Source organism: Cicer arietinum, chromosome 2, assembly GCF_000331145.2.
Source record: "Cicer arietinum cultivar CDC Frontier isolate Library 1 chromosome 2, Cicar.CDCFrontier_v2.0, whole genome shotgun sequence".
Lineage (NCBI taxonomy): Eukaryota > Viridiplantae > Streptophyta > Magnoliopsida > Fabales > Fabaceae > Cicer > Cicer arietinum.
In genome coordinates, this window is record NC_021161.2 from 7,954,008 (window position 1) to 7,975,680 (window position 21,673).

A 21,673-nucleotide genomic window follows, 5' to 3' on the forward strand; every position below is an offset into this window, starting at 1 on the left:
ATAACCTATTTACTTATACTGATAAAATGAGGTTATTGTTTAAATAGAAAAATATTGAATCATTATAGTAACACTTTTGAAAATACAATTAATTAATTTGTATGTTTTTCTTTTCATCATATGTTATCACACCATCATTAACATATAAAAAAATAAAATCAATTATATAGTTAATTTAATTGTGAAAATAGAAATGTGTTATAATTATATCATATTGCTTTTGACTAATAAATGTATGATTTCTTAACTAAATCCTACACAATCACTTTAAAAAATGACTTGGATTTTATCATTTTTGTATAGCAAAGACAGATCAATCATAATATTTTATATTAAGATCTTCATAAAATGATGCTCCATAAATTTGTAATAACTTTTAGACTTCATTTTTTTTAGAGATATTACATTTTGTTAACTTTGTTTTGTTGAAAGTTTATTAATTTTTTGTTAGTGCAATTTAAATGATATTTGAATTAAGGAATAGTTTGGTTAGTGAGGGACATCAAAGAGTTTTAAGAAGTTTTTGGGTAAAAAATTAGATAAAACTAATATTTTTTAGTAACATGATAAAACTAGTATAACCATTAATTTATTAACATTTACTTATAAAAAAATATATTTCAACTATTAATAATAATATTGAATATTTCATTATATTTTGTGAAGGAAGATTAAATCATACACAATCACTTTGAATTAAGATACAACTTGGTTAGTGAGGAATATCAAAGAGTTTAAAAAAACATGTTTTGGAACTAAAATGTGAATTTTTTTTAGTAACATGATAAAATTAATATAATAACTAATTTACTTTAGTTATTAATTATGATATTGAATATATTATTATAAATTTGTGAAGGAAGATTAAAAGTAAAACAATAGTTTGAAGAATAACCGAATTTTTAAATTAAATTTAGTATTGATATATATTTATCTGCGAAAACTTGAAACGTTTTGTTTAAAGTAAATTTCAATTATTTATCAAATAAATTTATAAAAATTATTTATTAACTATTAAAAAAAATTAAAATTATAATATTTTGTATATTTTATCATGGTTGAGTGAGATGTTAGATGGATTTGAACTCTCTAATATTGAATTGATTAAACATGAAAGATATTATATTTGAAGGTCGTATCAAATTTGTAGATAAAAATAGATATATACATTTTTAATTTGAGAACATAAGCTACAATTTTTTTTTGAATGACTACAAATTGATATCGAGAATACCAAATGTGTGATGAAAATCTAATAGAATGAAAGATAAATGCAAATACCTCAGTTATTTCTTACATATAAATCATGTTTTTCAAACTCAAAGTACGTGCCTTTGAAATGTGTCGAGATGCCTCGAGTCCATTTTTTTTTTTTCATCTTTAAAATCCAATAAAATGTCTCAAAACACAAAACAATAAATATAAATATATGTGTGTGTGTGTTTTGTATAGTTGTGTGGATAATTTATCTTTAGTTCCATAGGTGTAGAGAAGTTTACCGATTAAATCACAAATTTTCTAAGAAATAAGTAGAGATGACTTTGTGAGATCAGATTTATATTTGCAAATGATGACTAGAACATTTAGAATGAGATAACATTAGTAGGACATATTTTATTAACAACAAATATGCATGAATATGTAAAGTTAGAAATAGAGCAAAAGTGAAAGTTGATTGTAGTGAGAAGCTGATAGATTTATTTTCATGAAGAGCTTTTGTGTGTGAGTTTTCAACATATGTATATGATGTGAGAGATGCAAAAGTTAAATTAAGGAATAGAAGATGTAAGATGAATTGTAGAAGCTATCCTAAATAAGAATATAAACAATATGACACAAATATTATGATGTGGCATGTGAGGTGTTATTCAATTAAGTTGGAGTCTCTTTTAATATATTATAAATAAATAGATGTTTTAGTAACTTATACACAAGATAAATGTTTGTTATTGATTAATTAGTTAAAATATTATTTTGCAGATGTCAAATAAAGAATAGTGTATATTTGATTATTATTATGTGTCTGAAATATCTTTTAGATAAAGTTGAGAAAAATTATAATACATAAAAAAAATGTTTGTCATTGATGAATAAAATATCCTACTTTATATGTTAAAATAAAATTTTAAAAATATTTTAAATTAAGTAAAGTTGATTTTTATACACTAAAATTTATCTATTTATTTATATATAATATATATTGTACCAACATGAGTCAAACAAATTGAAACCAATCAAATGACCCGATCAAAATCACTTTAGTCCATGGATTTGACCCAATGGACAAACAAAAGACTGATTGAGCAAGAGTTAACATCACCCAAAGTGATAAAAGCATTGGCTACATATCAATTAGAATGCTCCAAGCTCTAAGGATAACAAACTATCTGAATATCACAATACTTCATCAGCCCTTATCCATCCAAGCTAAGCCATAATTAGTAACAACTTCTCATATCAAGGAAAACTCTACATAGTCCTTATCGTAATTGAGCTACAACGACTCTTAAACTATGATAAAACTAAACGAGTAAACCAATCAAAGGGTTAAGATCACAATTTAATTCGGGACCCAAAACTACTTAAAAAGGGGGTTAATCCCCATGTAATATCATCACATTGACACATCACACATAATGTGACCTGCTGTCACCTCCGAAGTAAATTGATACTTAAGCTCTTTGTGTGCCAAGTAATTTTATTTGTGTCACATCACACATAATGTGACACGCTGTCCCCTTCGAAATCATACTCTCAAACCTCCAAAATATATTTTCACTATTCTAATATTCTTTGATGTTCCTACTCCACACCAATAGCGCTCACACATTTATCCACAATTATTATTTCATAAATTCTCATTAATCTCTCAAATTAATTGGCGCCTTCTAAATTACACTCTCAAACCTCCAAAACATATTATCTTTCTACGAACATTCTTTTGATTTTCCTACTCCAAACTAATAATGCTCAAACATTTATCCAAAATTACTATTTGATAAATTCTCATTAATTTCTCAATTTAATTGGCAATGCATATATGATACCTCTTCAAAGCTTGATAGCCCACATGCTACATTCCCGACTCCAAAAATAGTTTTTAATTATCTATAGTATTAGAGTTCATACCAACAATTTATAGTTCGGTGAAAGAAAAAAAAATAGTAGCTTAAAATATAATCTATTCCAATATAGAAAGAGATATTTGATGCTCCATCTACAATAAGATGTCCCAATCACATATTTTTATTGGTACAAGTCTTAATCACATGTTCTAATATCACCATTTAGTGTATGTTCCCTTTTCAAATTTTATTTTATTTGTTTTTCTGATTTCAAAAGATGGGTCGTGTTTTGATCATGGATAATGTATCTCTAAACTTTTTTTCACCGGTATATTACAATACTAATTCAAAGTTCTCTTCTTTATCATTTGTTTGTCACAATTTACATGAACTATTTGGGAGCAACACATGTGTGATGGGTGGAATATTTTGTTGCCTATTTTTTTTTTTTTTTTTATCACTGCAACATATATGCGTTTCATTATGTATATGCTAAATGGTTGAATATAATCCAAATTATTTTTATAACAAAAATTTATTTAAAAAGGTGATCTAAAATAAATTCTAGGATTAGTAATATCATTTGTTTGGACATCATCGTCCATGAGATGAATTTCTATGATATCATGCATATTTACTTCATTTATTTAAGATCATTCAAGTGTTCTTTTTATTATAGTAAATAAAAAATTCTTAAAACAATCTCCCTCTAAATTTTTTGTTACTTTTATTTTTTATGTTCTAAACCTCTATATATATATATATGTGTGTGTGTGTGTGTGTATGTCAGTAATTAATGCCTCAAATGTTTATTTCAATTTCTTATATATGCATTGGATATTTTTTTTATGTTATTTATTCTTGATATTCATTTTTATATATGATATAAGATTGAAAACAATATAAGGAATGTAGGAAGAGAGAAGTCTATATAAGTTGTGCCACAAGTCGGACAAATCAAATTCAAGTATTCTTTTGTCTAAAATATTTTTAGATATTGATTTAGAATCAATTACTGTTATCTCTTTTACTTTTATTGTTCATGTTCTAAACCTATATATATTAGTTAGGTAATTAATGCGTCAAATTTTTGTTTCAATTTTTTATATATGTATTTGATATTCCTTTTTTATGTCATTTAGTTTTTATATTCATTTTTATATCCATATAAAAATTGAAAGCAATATAAGAAATGTTGAAAGAGAGGAAGGAGTCTATATAAATTGTGCCACATGTCAGCCAAATCAAATTCAAATATTCTTTTGTGAATAATATTGTTAGATATTGATTTTGAATTATTTTATTTTGATCTATGTAAATATTTATTTGCAACTTTTGAATATTTACCTATTTTATGAGAATTTATGTATACTACAATTATAGTCTATTTTATGAGAATATATGTATACTATAATTATAGTCTTGTAGTATAATATCTTAAATTACTATAGCTTTCTTTGTAAAAATTTATAATAACTCTAAAAAAATTGTTTATCTATTTATAATATATTAAAAGAACCTCCTAACTACATCTATTGACACTTTCATCTAAATTTTGCTACATCAAATATACTCTGATGTGACACCTTCAAAATTCATCTTGCTACCACTCTTCTCTAAAACTACATTACATCCATTCTCCCATTAATTAATATTTTTATTTTATTCTTTATTTGTTTTTGTACTAATTTTATAACCGTAATTATCATTTGTCTATTAAAATCATTCGGTTTTATATTATAAAATTACATTATAGCTTAAGTCCACCATATCATAGATTTTATTGCATCCCCCTTGAATTCATTCTCTTTTCTCTTCCTCAATAACAACTATTGAGTTCTAATTGTGGCACTCAATACAGTTCATTCAATCACCAAGTTGAAAGAGTTCAATATTTGAGTTTTATAGCTTCATTGTTATAATGTTTCAATTTCTTAGAGTTCATAATATTTTCTAACTTATTATAATATGATTGTTTTTCTTAGTATTTTAAAATGTCTTTCCTAAATACACTATTAAAATGCAATTGCATAGTACTGATTAATTTTTCTTCAATAACTTACCAATTTTTATGAATGTCCCATTTCTAATCTATTTCAACTTTGATTTTCATTTTTTCTATATTATAATATTTACAACTCAAATTTTATTTCAAATTGTTTTTCTATTTATAATATATTAAAACAACCTCCTAACTATATCTATTGACTCTTCATCTAAAATTTTGTCACATGAAAAATATTCTGATGTGACACCTTCAAAATTCATCTTACTACCCTTTTTCTTTAAGACTACTTTACATTCATTCTTTCATTAATTAATATTTCTATTTTATTTTTTATAAATTGTTTTTTACACCAATTTTGTAACCAAAACCACAATCTCCCAACTCATTATTATATAATTATATCATATAATAAATTTGGTAACTTTCATTTGTCTATTAACAACATTTGGTTTTATATTACAAAATCGCATTGTAGCATATGTCCATCCTATCATAGAATTTATTGTATCCTCTTTGGCTTTATCCTCTTAAATCTCTTTTCTCTTCCTCAATAACAACTATTGAGTTCTAATTGTGGCACTCAATTTTGCATTTTCAATAGATTGTAATGGTTCAATCAATCACCAAGTTGAAAGAGCTCAATATGTGAGTTCTATAGCTTCATTGTTATAATGTTTCAATTTCTTGGAGTTCATAATATATTAGTTTGGTAGCTTGCATAATATTAGTCTAACTTATTATAATATGACTGTTCTTCTTAATGTTTTAAAATGGCTTCCCCAAGTACACTATTTAGCTTTTCTTCATCGACATACCAATTTTTATGAATGTCACATTTCTAAATTATTTCAACTTTGACGTTTCATTTTTTTTATATTTTAAAATTATTTTCCTAAAGGATCTATCATATATTTTTTCTTAAAATTCAAAATGTTATCTAATATTTTTTTTTATTATTATAGAGAAGTATCATTGATTGAATATCAAATACGAGAACAGAAACAATAACATATCATGAAGTATTTTGATTTATACAAACTTTTATATAACACTTGAAATACATTGTCTATTTTATTTATTTAAACATGTTTCTAAAGGTGATAAAAAAATTTAGTACATTAATATCAAATACATTTTAGTATATGTGTATTAATACGAAGGCAAAAATAATTAGTTCAAATAAATATTTTAACTTCAATTTTTTAAATCATTATCAGATATCTTGAACATATCCAAAAAGTATGATAGAAAATTACAATAAACATCCTATTAAAGATCATTACTTTTTAACTTTCTCTAATGTGCATAGGTAAGACCATCTTCCACTATGCATAAGTTTATTTTTCGCCATTGGATATTTAAGTCTCATAATATCTCATCTGATTCAATGATGAAACATATTAATCAAATGGTGGATAAAAATTGTGTGCCTGATGCAAAGCTTACCTCCCCTATGTAACATAAAATTTGTCTACTTATAATATATAATTCAACAACGTTATCTACTAATTATCTTTACTTCTAAATTCAAATAGTAGTGTTTATAAAGTTAAAGTATAATTTAATCTTAATTTCATATATCAAATGTTCCCGCGAAAGCGCATGCCAATATCTAATTATAATATACTAAAATAAATCCCCAACTCAATTATCACACACTTATGCGCCACATCACATTTATATTCTTATGCGGCACCATTCATATATATGCTTCTACAATTCAGTTTAATTTTTGCATCTCACACATCATCATATATATATATTGAAAACTCACACACAAAAGCTCCGTATGAAAATAATTTTACTATCAAAGCTCCTGATAAAAATAATTTTACTATCTTCTCACTTCAATCAACTTTCAGTAATTCTCCATTTCTAACTTTGTATATTGAGATTAGTTGGTAACAAAATACATCTTATCTTATGTTGTCTCAATAATCATTCCTACAGTTCCTTTTTAAACTTTGGTGGAGAGCACACTTTATATACAAAGTTTTGTTGCTTACACAACATTAAATCCTTTGTGGCTCCTCAATTATCACCTAAGTATCAATGAAAAATGTGAGATTGTGTAACCTCTTAGTGACTTCCTCAGTTGACTTAAATCAAGTCATTTTCTTTCTCCACTTAAATTTTATCCATCTTCTATTTTTCCTCTTTTTATTTTATTTTATTTTTATCTATGCAATTTTAATCTAATATGGTTTTCAATTCTCACCCAAAATATCACTGTAAAATGTGATATTGTGTAACCTTTTCGGCGACTTCATAAATCGGATAAAAATTTATGCTTAGGTCATTTTCTTTCTCCATTTAATTTTATCAATCTTCTATTTTTTTATCTATGTTTTTCGGTTCTATTTTAATATGGACAACACATTTTCTTTTAGATACAAATAATTTGTTTTTCTTTAACTAAGGATTCGTTGAATACTTTTGAATTTTTAAACCACAAAATGACATTTTCAATTCCTTTATTCTTTTAGATTTTTAATTCAACTATATATAATAGATAATTGGATATAAACATGTATTACGGTTCACTTTAGACAAGAGATCACAATGTCAAATAGCATAACAAATTTGTTTTGGTAGCCGTTCGACCATACACACTAACCCAATAGCATATGGAAACATGGATTCACACAACTTTGTTTAAGGTTCACAACAAAAGCTCATTCGGACAATATTCTTTTGGCTTAATGCATGTATAAAAAATAATAAATAAAATTGAAAAGTAGTAAGGACAAGATAACTCCTTAACAAAAACGAGAAAAGAAAGGACAAACAATTAAGAAAATACTATGAATAAGATGAACTTGGTGAAGGAAACATATGATAAATCAAAAAAACTAACTTTATCTTTAAAGGATAATCACTCTATAATTTTTATATCACAACTTTGCATGTATCTCTACATTAAAAAACATAACAATTATTACAAACTTAATTTCATATTAAGTTACTATTTGTAATTCATTACACTTAAATAATCACAATATTTTAATTACATTTTAATAATAAAAATATAACAATCATCTTAATACCACAAAGAAGAAGAAGAAGAAAAGACAAATAATTAAGAAAATACAAATTATTCATGTATATAGTCCGACGTTCTTTGAAAAAGATGAATTTAGTGAAGAAAATTTATGATAAACCAAAAAAGGTAACCCTATCTCTAAAGAATAATCACACTCTATAGTTTTATACCATAACTTTTAATAATTAAAAAACATAACTATTATTACAAATTTAATCTCATATTAAGTTATTATTGATAATTCATTACATTTAAATACATCATAATATTTTAACTACATTTTAATAATTAAAATATATCAACCATCTTAAATGACCACAAAGTAAATAATTAAAACATAATCATTACAACTTAATTTCATAATTCTATGATTAAAACTAATAATAAAAAACATAACTCTTATAAAAAACTTAATTTCATACCAAATTAGTTTTGATAATTCATTACACATAAATAGATCATAACATTTTAATTACATTTAAATAATTTTAATGTAACATTTTAAATGATCACAAAGTATATAACAACATAATCATCGCAACTTAAAAACCAATAATTAACTACAAACAGACAATAGTAGAAGGTTTAAACAAAATTAGATAAATAATATTGAAACAAAATTTTTTTTATAAAAATTAACAATATAATTGATAAAACATTCAAATAATTTTAAATGCTTATTTAGATATTAAAAATAATCAATATACAACTTTTGTACCTAGATATTATTACTGTGTCGTCACATATATTTATCATGTATGTTATGCACAAATAACAATTAGTCAATCTAATAAATAATTTTTGTGTTTTATTTTTCTCTTAATAGTTATCAATGCATGTATTTACCATGAGAATTGTTTCAAAACATTTTAAAATGTACAAGAAAAAATGTTACGATTTTAATAATTTCTACAAAACTTATATATATATATATATATATATATATATATATATATATATATATATATTTACTTAGAAAACTTATACATTTTAATAAAAATAGAGTCTTATTAATTATATAAATTTTCACTTATATCATGGTTAATATGTCGGTTAATGGTAAGATTTTAATATTATAGACATAGTTTAAATTCAATCCGAAACGGTTGTAAATGGTGATTAGTTCTACTTTGATTAATAATAATTTTTCCTTCTCTAATTTTTTTTTAATTTTTTATGATTAAACTTTTACAAAATATTATTTTTATCATATTATTGCAAGAGTAAAAATACCTATTTAATTACAAACTCTACAATTTCTTTATTCACCTTTATTCTTCTTATAACCTCACCTATTTACAAAACTAATACGATGATAAATTATATATATCACCTTCAAAAATATTTAAACCCGCACAATGCTCATGTAATATTCTAGTTACTCATAAATTCTGTTACTTTGGCATCGAATTGCCTTTGCAGGTACACTCCCCGCACATTGAAGCATGAGCGTACAAGAAGTCTAGGAACCAACATCAATTGATTAATTATTTGTTATCACAAAGGAACTTTGGCATCCATCATAGGACTTGTAAAACAAAGATCATTTGCATGGCGATCACTAGATGTAACACTCAAGGTGAATTACCATATGATACGAAGATCATTGTTGAATGAATTAACTAGAAATAAAATGAGCAACGTACGTCTCGACACTACAAGAAATTTTAACCTGTATTGAAATGAAGTCTTGTCTTGTCATTTCCATATGGCTGTTTCCATGAAATTACAATCAAACAATACAATATTATTATTATTATTATTTAATAGTAGTAGTCCTGTTGTTGACTTTAGAAGTTGACGTAAAACATCTACAGCCACTTATTCTTAATCGGGTTGCTTAATAATAGTAATATTATAACTTCATTCATTTCTCAAGCAAACCAAATATGTTCTCTCTTGCTTTTTCAATTTCATTTCCAGAATTAGAAGATGGTTGAAGCTGTACTTGAAGTTGTGCTTCACCATTTGAGCTCCCTTCTTCAAAACGAGCTTGACCTATTTCTCGGTTTCGACCAACAATTTAACCGTCTTTCTAACTTGCTCACAACAACCAAGTCTACTTAGCTTGCTCACAACAATCAAGTCTACCCTTGCAGATGCTGAGGAGAAACAATTCTCAAACAGAGCTATCAATGATTGGTTGCTTAAGCTCAAAGATGTTGCTCATGTTCTTGATGACATCTTGTACGAGTGTGCTACCGAAGCATTGGAGATGGAGTACAAGAGACTGTCACACAAGGTACAAAGCTCTTTCTTATCATCTTTTCATCCCAAGCATGTTACTTCCCGTTGCAAAATTGGCATTTCCAAACTTGAGCAACTCCCAACTGAATTAATGATACTTAATTCTATCCAAGAAATACATATATATCTGGTTGTGAGAACCTCAAGTCATTGCCAAATGAAGTATTACAAGGGTTGCATTCTCTAAAGATATTCAATATTGAGGATTGCCCAAAGTTCAACCTATCAGAAACTTTCCAGCATCTCACTAGTCTTGAGGAATTGACGATGGAAGTTGCTTAGAAATAGAAGATTTGCATGATGCTTTACAACATATGACTGCCCTTCAACCGTTAATATTGTGCGATCTTCCAAACCTAGCATCCCTTCCTGACTGGTTGAGAAACTTAGGTTTGCTTGACGAATTAAAGATTTCTATGTGTCCGAAGTTGAGGTGTCTTCCGAAGAGCATTCAATGCCTCACTGCTCTTAAAAGTTTGAAGATTTATGGTTGCAGTGAGTTAGAGATACATTGTAAAGAGAGCACAGGCGAAAAAATAGCTCACATTCAATGGATTGTAGTAGAAAACGCTAGAATGTTCTATGGAGGAGGAGGATCTTCTTATACTTTAGATTACTTCTCACATGTAAGTGTATGTGTATATGCATATATTATGTTTTAGTCTTTGAGAATTGATACATTTTCCTCTCATGTCAGAAATAGTTCTCCCTTCCCAGTGCATGGGTCTCATATGCATTGTAATTTTAATATTGGGTTTGGTAGGTGTCATTTATGTTTGAGTATTTTTCATTTTGTTAAGGTGTTATTTAATTTCGATTGCATTGCAGTGTTATTCCTGTTTTTTTCCCTAGGTTTTGAAGGGATACAAATTTTGGGTTTTATTTTTCTTCTTGCATTTGTGTGGTTTCTCTTCAACCCTAGCAAAAGGTAAGGTTTCTGTTTCATTTCATTGTATCTCACTATTCCTATCATTCTTTGTTTCAAAGGTTTTGTAATATTACTTTCTGAGTTTGTAAGATGAATATTTAAAAGATAATAGATTGTGGCATTGGCTGAGATTTAATTATGTTCTTTAAGAATGTTTAAATTAAATTAATTCTTTTTTATTTATTTTAAATCATTTATTTTATCAGAATATAAACTTATTTGGTGTCTACAAAACAATCATGAAAACAAACAAAGGATTCTTGATGACAAATTTTTTTAAGCCATAAAAAAAAAATCATTTTAACATCTATTCATCTTAAAAGCAACACTCAAATTCCTATACTGATTCTTTTTTTAAAACTAAAAACAAAAACTGATTCTTCTATATTTATTATTGTGCCTATGCTAGGAAAATAACATGTCAAAGCCATGGAAGAATCTTTGTGCTCTTAGCCTTGTTTTCTCTGTTGGAATTGGTGATCTTCTCTTTTGTTAAGACATTGGTAAGTAACAAAAACTTTGAATTGTTTTCGTCTATTTCATATTTCCATTCACCTTCTTCTCTTCTCTGTCATTTGAGAAGTATTTAAATTTATTTATTTCAGACTTGAGAATTTTTGCTCTGCGACTAACATTATTGTTTAACAAATTTTCTGCTCTGCAATTAACATTATTGTTTAACAAATTTTCTCCCTTTTTCTCTTTCTTTTCCCTCTTTCTATTTTGATATATGTTAGCTATGTTGCAATTTTGATGTAAACTTTAAAGATGATTAATTCTTATAGGAAGTGGATTAACTATTTTGATCAGAAATTGACATTCATCAAACTGTTCGGAAGGTGTCTATTTAACTATGATCTGTTAAAAGAAATATACTAGAGAAAAGTTATGTTTGAAGAGTTATACCCAAAACCAATACTTGTGGTGAAAATAAAAATGGAAGATGAAAAAAAAGTGACAAGTATATTATTAGATACAGTAAAAGAGAAATCAAGGTGAAAAAATCAAAAGGCCATACCCGTTTTCCGCCAGAACCCTGAGTAGTTGGAAACAACCTTGTATCATCAAGCCAAAATCCTCAACTTACACCCAAACACCAAAAAAGAGAAAAATCAACATAACCAAAATGCCCTTTCATTGATCTGCATTTGAGTTCACTGATCTATCTTTTCATCTCACAATATTTCAAAATTTTATGAGTTCACTGATTTACGTTTGAGTTTACTGTTCCTTGTTTGAGTTCACTTTTTTCCAAAACCTGAGTACAATGTAAATAATACATTGTATGCAGACTTAAATAAAATATCCTTATGTGATATGTTTTCATGTACGTGATGCAATATAAACAATTGCAATACACAAATACAATTCACGTACACATATGTGAACTGAGTTCACGTATTGAGGCATTGCCTTTGATCAGAGGCAACACCTACGTGAATTGGGTTCACGTTCAAAGACATTGTCTTTGATCAGAGGCAATATCTACATGCACTTAGTTTGCATACAAAGGCAACACCTATGTGAACTGAGTTCACATACAGAGGCATTGCCTCTAATAAGAGGTAACACCTACGTTAACTGAGTTCACATACACTGGCATTGCCTCTTATCAGAGACAATACCGACATGAACTAAGCCCACGTACAAAGGTAATGATCAAAAACACTATCTATGTGAACTGAGTTCACGTACAAAGGCATTGCCTCTAATCAGAGGTAATACCTACGTGAACTCAATTCGTTACGTGTACGTGAACTGTATTTGCATACTGTAATTTCTTGAATTGCATCACGTACGTGAAAACATATCATGTAAGGATACATGATTTAAGTTTAGTACAATGTATTATTTACAACGTACGTGAACTCATATCACATAAAATTCCCAAATTTCGAAGAAAAAAAAAATGTGAACTCAAACGCAAATCAATAAAATAAAACGTAAATCAGTGAACTCATAAATTTTTTAAAATATTATGAGGTGAGTGATGGTAACGAAAAGAGAAAGATAAAAAAATAAGGTTTAAGAATGAGGCAAGTAATGAAGGGGAATTTTTTGTATTTCAATTTTATGAAAAATTTATGGAGTGTCGGTTGCAAAATTGAATATAAAAATATACTTACTAAAACAAAACACACACAAATTGTCATAAATAAACCTTGACATAAAATTTGTCTTTGTTAGTGTTCTTGCTTCATACAATATGAACCTTTCTAACATTTTAATATTGCAAGAGTAAGAATATAGCTGATTGTTCTTCAAATTGTGCTTGAAAATTTGAGCTCACTCATTCAGCAAGAGAGCTTATATCTTGCTCACCCACTATCAAGGATACTCCTGAAGATGCTTAGGAGAAGCAATTCATTGACAAAGCTATTAAGGATTGGCTGCAAAAGCTCAAAGATGTTTCTAACGTCCTCAATGATATTTTTGACGAGTGTGCCATGCAAACGAAGGAGTTGTAGTACTAAGGATTCATGTGTGGCCTGTCAAACAAGGTACGAAGCCCTTGCTTATCCTCTTTTCATCCCAAGCATGTTGCTTTCTGTTACAAAATTGCTAAGAAAATAAAGAGCATACGAGAGAGGATGTGTGGGACGATAAACAAGAGAATTAGATTTTGAATTCACTTCTTTATGAATTGGATTTTAAATATTTCTACCTAAATGGATAAATTATAAGTTTAATGATTTTATCATGTGTATGATTTATTTCAAAATTATCTATATTGCAGGTAGTATTGTTTAGCATATTTGCCATAAGATTGTAAAATAATTATTTGTGCATTTTTTTGTTTCCCTTCTAGTTTGTTGTGATTGTTGTCTCTTCACTAAGTCTTTGTGACTTACCCCTTCATGTTGTTTATTTTTTTTTTCCAGATTCACAGGCAGTTGAGTAGTAAGCTATTATAGTAGACTCAAGTCTCTTTGATCGAGGATTTTTTTTGTAAAGTTAGTTGAGTCGTAATGTATTTTGCAACTATTTTGAGTCTAGAAAGTCATTTGAGAGATGTATTAAATATTTAGATTATATTCTTTGAATTATGACTGAGTTAGAAGTTTAAACAGGAATTTTATAAATTGGGAACGTTAAAGTTACGGATGATACTTTGTCGAAATTTCGAGAAATTTTTATATTTTTTTGAAATGGTTATTTAGAACTATTTATTTATTTAATTGTTAAGTTAGTTGACAGGTTTACTAGACTAAGAGTATAACCTGTACGTCGGTCACGACATTTAGTTTTTGGGTCGTGACACTTGAACTTTTTGTTGTTGTCATGGTAAAAAATCGAAGAGTTTCAATTGCAGGAAAATGTCAAGTGCTTCCACCTCAAATCCAACAACTTCAAAAATTGTCAGTGGAAGGATATACAAGAGTCTATTTTCCACATTGGAGGTGTGGTATTCCTCTCAAAGATAAAAAATGTTCATAACTCAAGGACTGCGAAAGCTGCTTACATCTCCCACATTTGGGAAAATTACTTTCTCTAAAGGAACTAGATATTTCGAATTTGAGTTGTGTAATTTACATAGATGAAGAGTCTTACAATGGAGAAGTTGTGGGAGGTTTCAGAGGACTACAATATGTGACATTGGACAAGCTGGCAAACCTGATAAGATTATTAAGGAGAGGATAGAGAAAATATGTTTCCTCACCTATCCCAACTTAGAATATATGAATGTCCTAATTTGTTGGGTTTGCCTTACCTTCCATCTCTTAGTAATATGATTATACGTGGGAAATGTAACTAGATATTTCGAATTTGAGTTGTGTAATTTACATAGATGATGAGTCTTACAATGGAGAAGTTGTGGGAGGTTTCAGAGGACTACAATATGTGACATTGGATAAGCTGGTACTGATAAGATTATTAAGGAGAGGATAGAGAAAATATGTTTTCTCACCTATCCCAACTTAGAAGAATATATGAATGTCCTAATTTGTTGGGTTTGCCTTACCTTCCATCTCTTAGTAATATGATTATACATGGGAAATGTAGCCAAGATTTACCAAAAAGATTTACCTTCCATCTCTTTGTTGGGTTTGCCTTACCTTTCATCTCTTTGAATTTGTCCTGAGTTAAGAAAACGATGTGACAAGGAAATAGGTGAAGATTGGCCAAAAATATTTCACGTTCAAAATATTATTATCGATGAACATGTATTTTTTAGAGGACGTGAAAAATATATTGGTGTAGGTTTGTTTTAGATATCTCGCCTACTCTCAATAGTATTTATTTTAGTTGTTTTTTTTCACATTTTATTTCTTATAGGCTAAATGCATAGCACATAATAGAGTGTACCTACAATCAATGCAAGTGGAGTAGATGAACTGCAACAACAACGACAACGTGTGTTTGTGTCACCTTAACATTTAGATTTTTTTGAATTTTTGTTAAAAAAAAAAGGATAATATTGTTTACATTTTAAAATATAAAATATCAAATTGTCACTTCAAATTAAAATAAAAAACCAACTCAAAAGAATTAAAAAAAAAAGATAAATGACTAAAAATTAACTGAAATTAAGCTAAGAGAACGAAATTAAGTTAAGGAACTGTGAATGTAATTTAGACTAACGAATATTATAGGGTTAATGTCAAACACGATACATATTATTATTATTATTATTATTATTATTATTATTATTATTATTATTATTATTATTATTATTATTTTATTATTATTATTATTATTATTATTATTATTATTATTAATGAACAGCTATAACTGATATTCTTATTACTGTTATTACGAATTCAAAGAAAGACCCTTCCATTATCGTTGGATCTCATAAAATCTTGTTGCAAAAATGTTAATGACTGAAAATAAAGTATCTTTAAGTTAAATAAAGGAGCACACATATATAAAATGTCTGATTTATAAATAAATTCATTAAAATGGAATTTATAAATTTGCTCATCAGGGATTTCGAGACCGTTAGTGTGTAAGAATAACGTGATAAAAACTACACTACAATAATACTAATGTGTTAAAAATTAAACTACTTAATATTATATTGATTAAGTATTAATTTAAGCTTAATTTATCAAGAAGCACGTTTATTATCTATTATAACTACACTTTAACATATTAGGATTGTTGTGAATAAAATTTTAAAATTTCAAAAATAATATAACTTATTGATTTTATTTGTAGAGTATTTTTTACAAGTGAGTTTATTTGATTAATTATTATATATGGATTTATAAACACACATTTGAGAATATGTAAAATATTTTGGAGAATGTAATTGCAACTAATTCATATATTAAATTTTACCCGTTGAATTATTATGTTAAAATTTTAGTTATAATGAATGAATAAGATTTAAAATTGTTAAAAAAAATATTTGAAGGTTTGATCAACCGATTTATAATTTAAAACTGTTAAAATATTCGAAGAGTAACTTTGTGATGAGTTATTATGCTTAATAACTTAATATAAACGATGAGTTACACTAATTCAACTGTGGATTATTCCATAAGATAATAATGATCAAACAAAAATTTTATATAAATAAAAAAATTCATAACTATGCAATCTAGTCGTCAATATAAAAATTCATAACTATGCAATCTAGTCGTCAATATCTACGTATATTTTTTTAAATTTTATTATACGTTTATTTGAAATTATTTAATGAAGTATCTAATAGTTTTAAAATTTTATAGAAATTTATTGAATTGATCTATTAAATAAGAGTTTTTAATTTTAAGATTCGATTAATAAAATTTATTGTTTATATTAAAATATTAAATCAAGTAAATTGTTATAGAGTTACTCCTAAAATTAACTGATTTATACCCTTCATGATTTAAACAAATAACAACAACAATAATAATATGTTGCATTAACAATAATAATAATATGTTGAATTCTACAACCTTTCAAATATAATCCATGTCAACCATAATTTTATTGAAATTGAAAAGTTAATATACCACTCAAATCAAAGAAGAAAAAAATGAATGAATACAATGAGAAATAAAAATAATCACGGAATTTTCTCAAAAGCATGCCCTGTGGTTCTACTCCTAACTAAGCCTAATAAACTATCATTCTCTATCTCATTTACAGACATACTTAATAATGGAATTTCGTTTGTGCCACGGCCAATTCAAAGTCTTCAAAAAATACCAGACCTTCTGTCACATGGGTTCTAGTCTGTCCTTGAATCTCCCCCGTCACTTCCAAGTATTTCCCTTTCGACAAGCAGACTGTGGCGGAAAAATGTAATAAACATGTAAGGTTGAAGAAACCGTTATTAAAAACATTTATATATTAATCTTCAAGATACAAAGTTATTTAGTTTCACATGAATTCTTGCAAAAATAATATAGATAACAACTTTCATATAATGATCCTAAAAAAAGGTATATTACATTAAGACTCTAAGAGGGATTATTTCACAATGAAATCCTTACAAAAAAAATCTGAAAATATGATGAATCATATCTTAAAACAACTAGTTATGATGATGAGCCCCAATAGAATAAGACATACAAGTCTTTGGGTTTCAATGAATAAAGGCTATGTGCTTCATATATTTTATTTGATTTTATAATTTTTTAATGTAAAATATAATAAAAGATGACTTTTCTTTTATGTTTAGAGTCTGTGGCTGGACCTATACCCCATACTTCTCCAAATAACGATATTGTTTGCACCTACAGTTGAATCAGATTTAAAAAGATAAGGCAGCAAGATTGCAATTAAAATGAAAAAAAAATATGCAACGTGTTACTAGTTTATGGAATATATCTTATTCCTATTACAAATGCGTGCTTGTGCACATGTGCAAAAAACTTAATAAATATGACGCAAAAGTATTCAAAAAAGGCGCGGTACTTCATACCCTTTTCATCAGTTTCAAAGTGTTCCAATTTCAATAACTTCCCAGTAGTGATTATCTCCTGAATTTGAACACAGTAAATAAAAACAATTGTTTGTCCATTACTTGACCTAAACAAATTGTTCAATAATTACATAGGAAAAGGAACAAATGTCTTACTGAGGAGCAAATTCAGATTTTTATATTAACAATGGAGAGTCTTTCCTTTACAATTACTAAAACCAATTTTGAAAGGATGATAAAAGAAAGAAGTAAATAAGAAGCATAATTAAATATTAGAACCAAAAAATATGCCATTATAACAAGAATCATTTGATGACACAGAACAAACTCTCAAAAAGGTGAAACAATCATAATTCACAGAAATTATTAGTCTCTACTCAAGTATTCTTTAGATGGCTCGCCGGTGTACCCAAACAACTTACACATGCACCTTTATTCTGCAATAATAAATGACAATGATAACTTGATAAGCACCCAAGCACTTGAGGAACCCTCCCTTTAAAACTAATTTTCAAGGGAGAAGAACCAAACCACTTAAGTACTTCACTGAGCATCTCATACTACACCTAAGAGCAAACATCTCAGCGGTTTCACTATACAATTCTTCACTCAGCCTTTTTCTAGCCGGCCCCTCCCCCTAAAAGCTAGTTGTCATTAAGGAAGAACCAAGGCACTAAGTACTCCACCGAATATCTCATACTACTTGATATGGTACTCAAGCACTCCATAACACTAAAAGTCCCGATTAGACAACCAGAATCATAGGATAGCTAAACGATATTATTCCACTAGAGATAGCTGACATTTTAACAGAGGAAGAACAACTAGGATAGAAGAACAATAAAGCTACTAGTAACTATTCAGATACTAAAGATAAAAATTATCATTCAAACTTCCAGTAGATTCAGAAGTGTAAGAAGAAAGCGGCCACTAAGTCAAGACAGAATGTCTAGTCATTGAGTTCACTTACATGATCCTTCATTGACTTTCCAATTGACGGGAGGTTTTTTATCTGGTCTGCACTTTCAACTTTAAATGGCAACTTCTCAATCACTGAAATAGCCTTGTAATAGCTAAAAGATCTCCGGTCATCACCCAATGCTTTCAACAGCATTAACACAATAAGCAAGAGCTTTAGAATGGCCGAAAATAAAGAAATAAAAAAAGACAACAATATGTAGGAGTTATATGAGCCTTATACCTCTATATATGTTCACAAGTTTCTTGAATATCTCTGTAATGTTCTTGTTTAGATCAGGCGGGCAGTACGGCAAGGTTGACTGCAGTGCACTCACCATGATAGATGAGTTTCAACAAGGCATAAAAATTAGAGTATGAGATTAAAAATTAACTACATTTCATAAATGCATAATGCATGTACTTCAAAGCCATTATCATTAATTTCTCTCCAATCTATAATCTATAACTGATCATAATTAGGCAGCACTAAATTTTGAGAAAAATATAAAAAAAAATTGTCAAAAGTTTATTCTATTCAGAAGGGCCAGAAGAAAATTTTGGATGAAAAATATTTAAAGCAAATAATCTTCAAACTGTAAGGATATAGATCTCACTGCCTCGTTTTCAGCATCACGGTGTTGTGGTCTTCTGTCAGCATAATTTAAATTCTCGACTTCACCGTCTCTGCTTGCCATGCTTGTTGATGAAAGTGGTGCATTTTCTCTTCTATTTTCATTAGTTTCAAGGTTAACAATTTTCGTATCGTCGGAAGATGATTTTATCTTTTTATTATTTAATTTCTGAGGTTCGCTAGAAACGTTCGCATCAGTTGGCTCAGGATCCAAAGACTTGTCAAGTTCGTTGATACTTTCATCTTGAGGATCCAACAGCTGTAACTGATATTCTTATTACTGTTATTACGAATTCAAAAGAAAGACCCTTCCATTATCGTTGGATCTCATAAAATCTTGTTGCAAAAATGTTAAATGATTGAAAATAAAGTATCTTTAAGTTAAATAAAGGAGCACACATATATAAAATGTCTGATTTATAAATAAATTCATTAAAATAGAATTTATAAATTTGCTGATCAGGGATTTGGAGACCGTTAGTGTGTAAGACTAACGTGATAAAAACTACACTACACTAATTAATATTATATTGATTAAGTATTAATTTAAGCTTAATTTATCAAGAAGCACGTTTATTATCTATTATAACTACACTTTAAGATATTAGGATTGTTTTGAATAAAATTTTAAAATTTCAAAAATAATATAACTTATTGATTTTATTTGTAGAGTATTTTTTACAAGTGAGTTTATTTGATTAATTATTATATATGGATTTATAAACACACATTTGAAAATATGTAAAATATTTTGGAGAATATAATTGCAACTAATTTATATATTAAATTTTACCCGTTGAATTATTATGTTAAAATTTTAGTTATAATGAATGAATAAGATTTAAAATTGTTAAAAAAAATATTTGAAGGTTTGATCAACCGATTTATAATTTAAAACTGTTAAAATATTCAAAGAGTAACTTTGTGATGAGTTATTATACTTAATAACTTAATATAAACGATGAGTTATACTAATTCAACTGTAGATTATTCCATAAGATAATAATGATCAAACAAAATTTTTATATAAATAAAAAATTCATAACTATGCAATCTAGTCGTCAATATCTATGTATATTTTTTTAAACTTTATTATACGTTTATTTGAAATTATTTAACGAAATATCCAATAGTTTTAAAATTTTATAGAAATTTGTTGAATTGATCTATTAAATAAGAGTTTTTAATTTTACGATTCGATTAATAAAATTTATTGTTTATATTGAAATATTAAATCAAGTAAATTGTTATAGAATTACTCCTAAAATTAACTGATTTATACCCTTCATGATTTAAACAAATAATAACAATAATAATAATATGTTGCATTAACAATAATATACCATTCAAATCAAATAAGAAAAAAATGAATGAATACAATGAGAAATAAAAATAATCACAGAATTTTCTCAAAAGTATCAATACCCTCTGGTTCTACTCCTAACTAAGCCTAATAACCTATCATTCTCTATCTCATTTACAGACATACTTAATAATGGAATTTCGTTTGTGCCACGGCCAGTTCAAAGTCTTCAAAAAATACCAGACCTTCTGTCACATGGGTTCTAGTCTGTCCTTGAATCTCCCCCTTCACTTCCAAGTATTTCCCTTTCGACAAGCAGACTGTGGCGGAAAAATGTAATAAACATGTAAGGTTGAAGAAACCGTTATTAAAGACAACATTTATATATTAATCTTCAAGATACAAAGTTATTTAGTTTCACATGAATTCTTGCAAAAATAATATAGATAACAACTTTCATATAATGATCCTAAAAAAAGGTATATTACATTAAGACTCTAAGAGGGATTATTTCACAATGAAATCCTTACAAAAAAAATCTGAAAATATGATGAATCATATCTTAAAACAACTAGTTATGATGATGAGCCCCAATAGAATAAGACATACAAGTCTTTGGGTTTCAA

General features: G+C 27.3%; 3 protein-coding genes across 7 annotated transcripts in view; 1 reads left to right on the top strand and 2 right to left on the bottom strand.

Moving 5' to 3' along the window:
- Positions 1-9,995: 9,995 nt before the first annotated feature.
- LOC105851580 (uncharacterized) lies at positions 9,996-15,037 on the top strand. Of its 5 annotated transcripts, XR_003471638.2 has the most exons (5): positions 9,996-10,989; positions 11,192-11,291; positions 11,701-11,794; positions 13,590-13,792; positions 14,174-14,389. XR_003471638.2 is itself a non-coding variant. In XM_073365298.1 (4 exons), the coding sequence occupies exons 1-2, from the start codon at positions 10,678-10,680 to the stop codon at positions 11,785-11,787; spliced, it is 399 nt and encodes a 132-aa protein (XP_073221399.1). In that variant the 5' UTR covers positions 9,996-10,677; the 3' UTR covers positions 11,788-11,794; positions 13,577-13,792; positions 14,174-14,389. The 5 variants fall into 5 exon arrangements, 2 of the variants coding, with proteins under 2 accessions (XP_073221399.1, XP_073221398.1); XR_012162034.1 differs by lacking the exon at positions 14,174-14,389 and adding an exon at positions 14,605-15,037 and having other exon boundaries at positions 9,996-11,291; XR_012162033.1 differs by having other exon boundaries at positions 9,996-11,291.
- Positions 15,038-17,906: 2,869 nt separating this feature from the next.
- On the bottom strand, positions 17,907-20,020 carry LOC101491932 (DNA polymerase lambda-like). Its single transcript, XM_004489831.4, has 5 exons — positions 19,728-20,020; positions 19,355-19,433; positions 19,124-19,254; positions 18,154-18,211; positions 17,907-17,965 (listed from the first exon to the last, which is right to left on the bottom strand). Exons 1-5 carry the CDS (start codon positions 19,806-19,808, stop codon positions 17,907-17,909), a joined length of 408 nt encoding a protein of 135 aa, XP_004489888.3. The 5' UTR covers positions 19,809-20,020.
- Positions 20,021-20,715: 695 nt separating this feature from the next.
- The window catches only part of LOC101490118 (kinesin-like protein KIN-8A), a 2,642-nt gene continuing 1,684 nt past the window's right edge, over positions 20,716-21,673 (bottom strand). The window contains exons 5-6 of the mRNA XM_073365334.1: positions 21,288-21,367; positions 20,716-20,724 (exon numbers count right to left, since the gene is read on the bottom strand). Of these exons, the coding sequence (XP_073221435.1) occupies positions 20,716-20,724; positions 21,288-21,367 (89 nt within the window). The remainder of the gene's footprint in view (positions 20,725-21,287; positions 21,368-21,673) is intronic.

Bases quoted from the DNA above. Each gene is read 5' to 3' on its own strand.
- LOC105851580 (XM_073365298.1), top strand. From the start codon at position 10,678: ATGACTGCCCTTCAACCGTTAATATTGTGCGATCTTCCAAACCTAGCA. The intron at 10,990-11,700 runs GTAAGTGTATGT...TGCCTATGCTAG, and splicing joins CTTTAGATTACTTCTCACAT to GAAAATAACATGTCAAAGCC.
- LOC101491932 (XM_004489831.4), bottom strand. From the start codon at position 19,808: ATGGCAAGCAGAGACGGTGAAGTCGAGAATTTAAATTATGCTGACAGA. The intron at 19,255-19,354 runs GTATAAGGCTCA...TGCTGTTGAAAG, and splicing joins ACTTGTGAACATATATAGAG to CATTGGGTGATGACCGGAGA. The intron at 17,966-18,153 runs GTATGAAGTACC...ATTCAACTGTAG, and splicing joins CTTTGAAACTGATGAAAAGG to GTGCAAACAATATCGTTATT.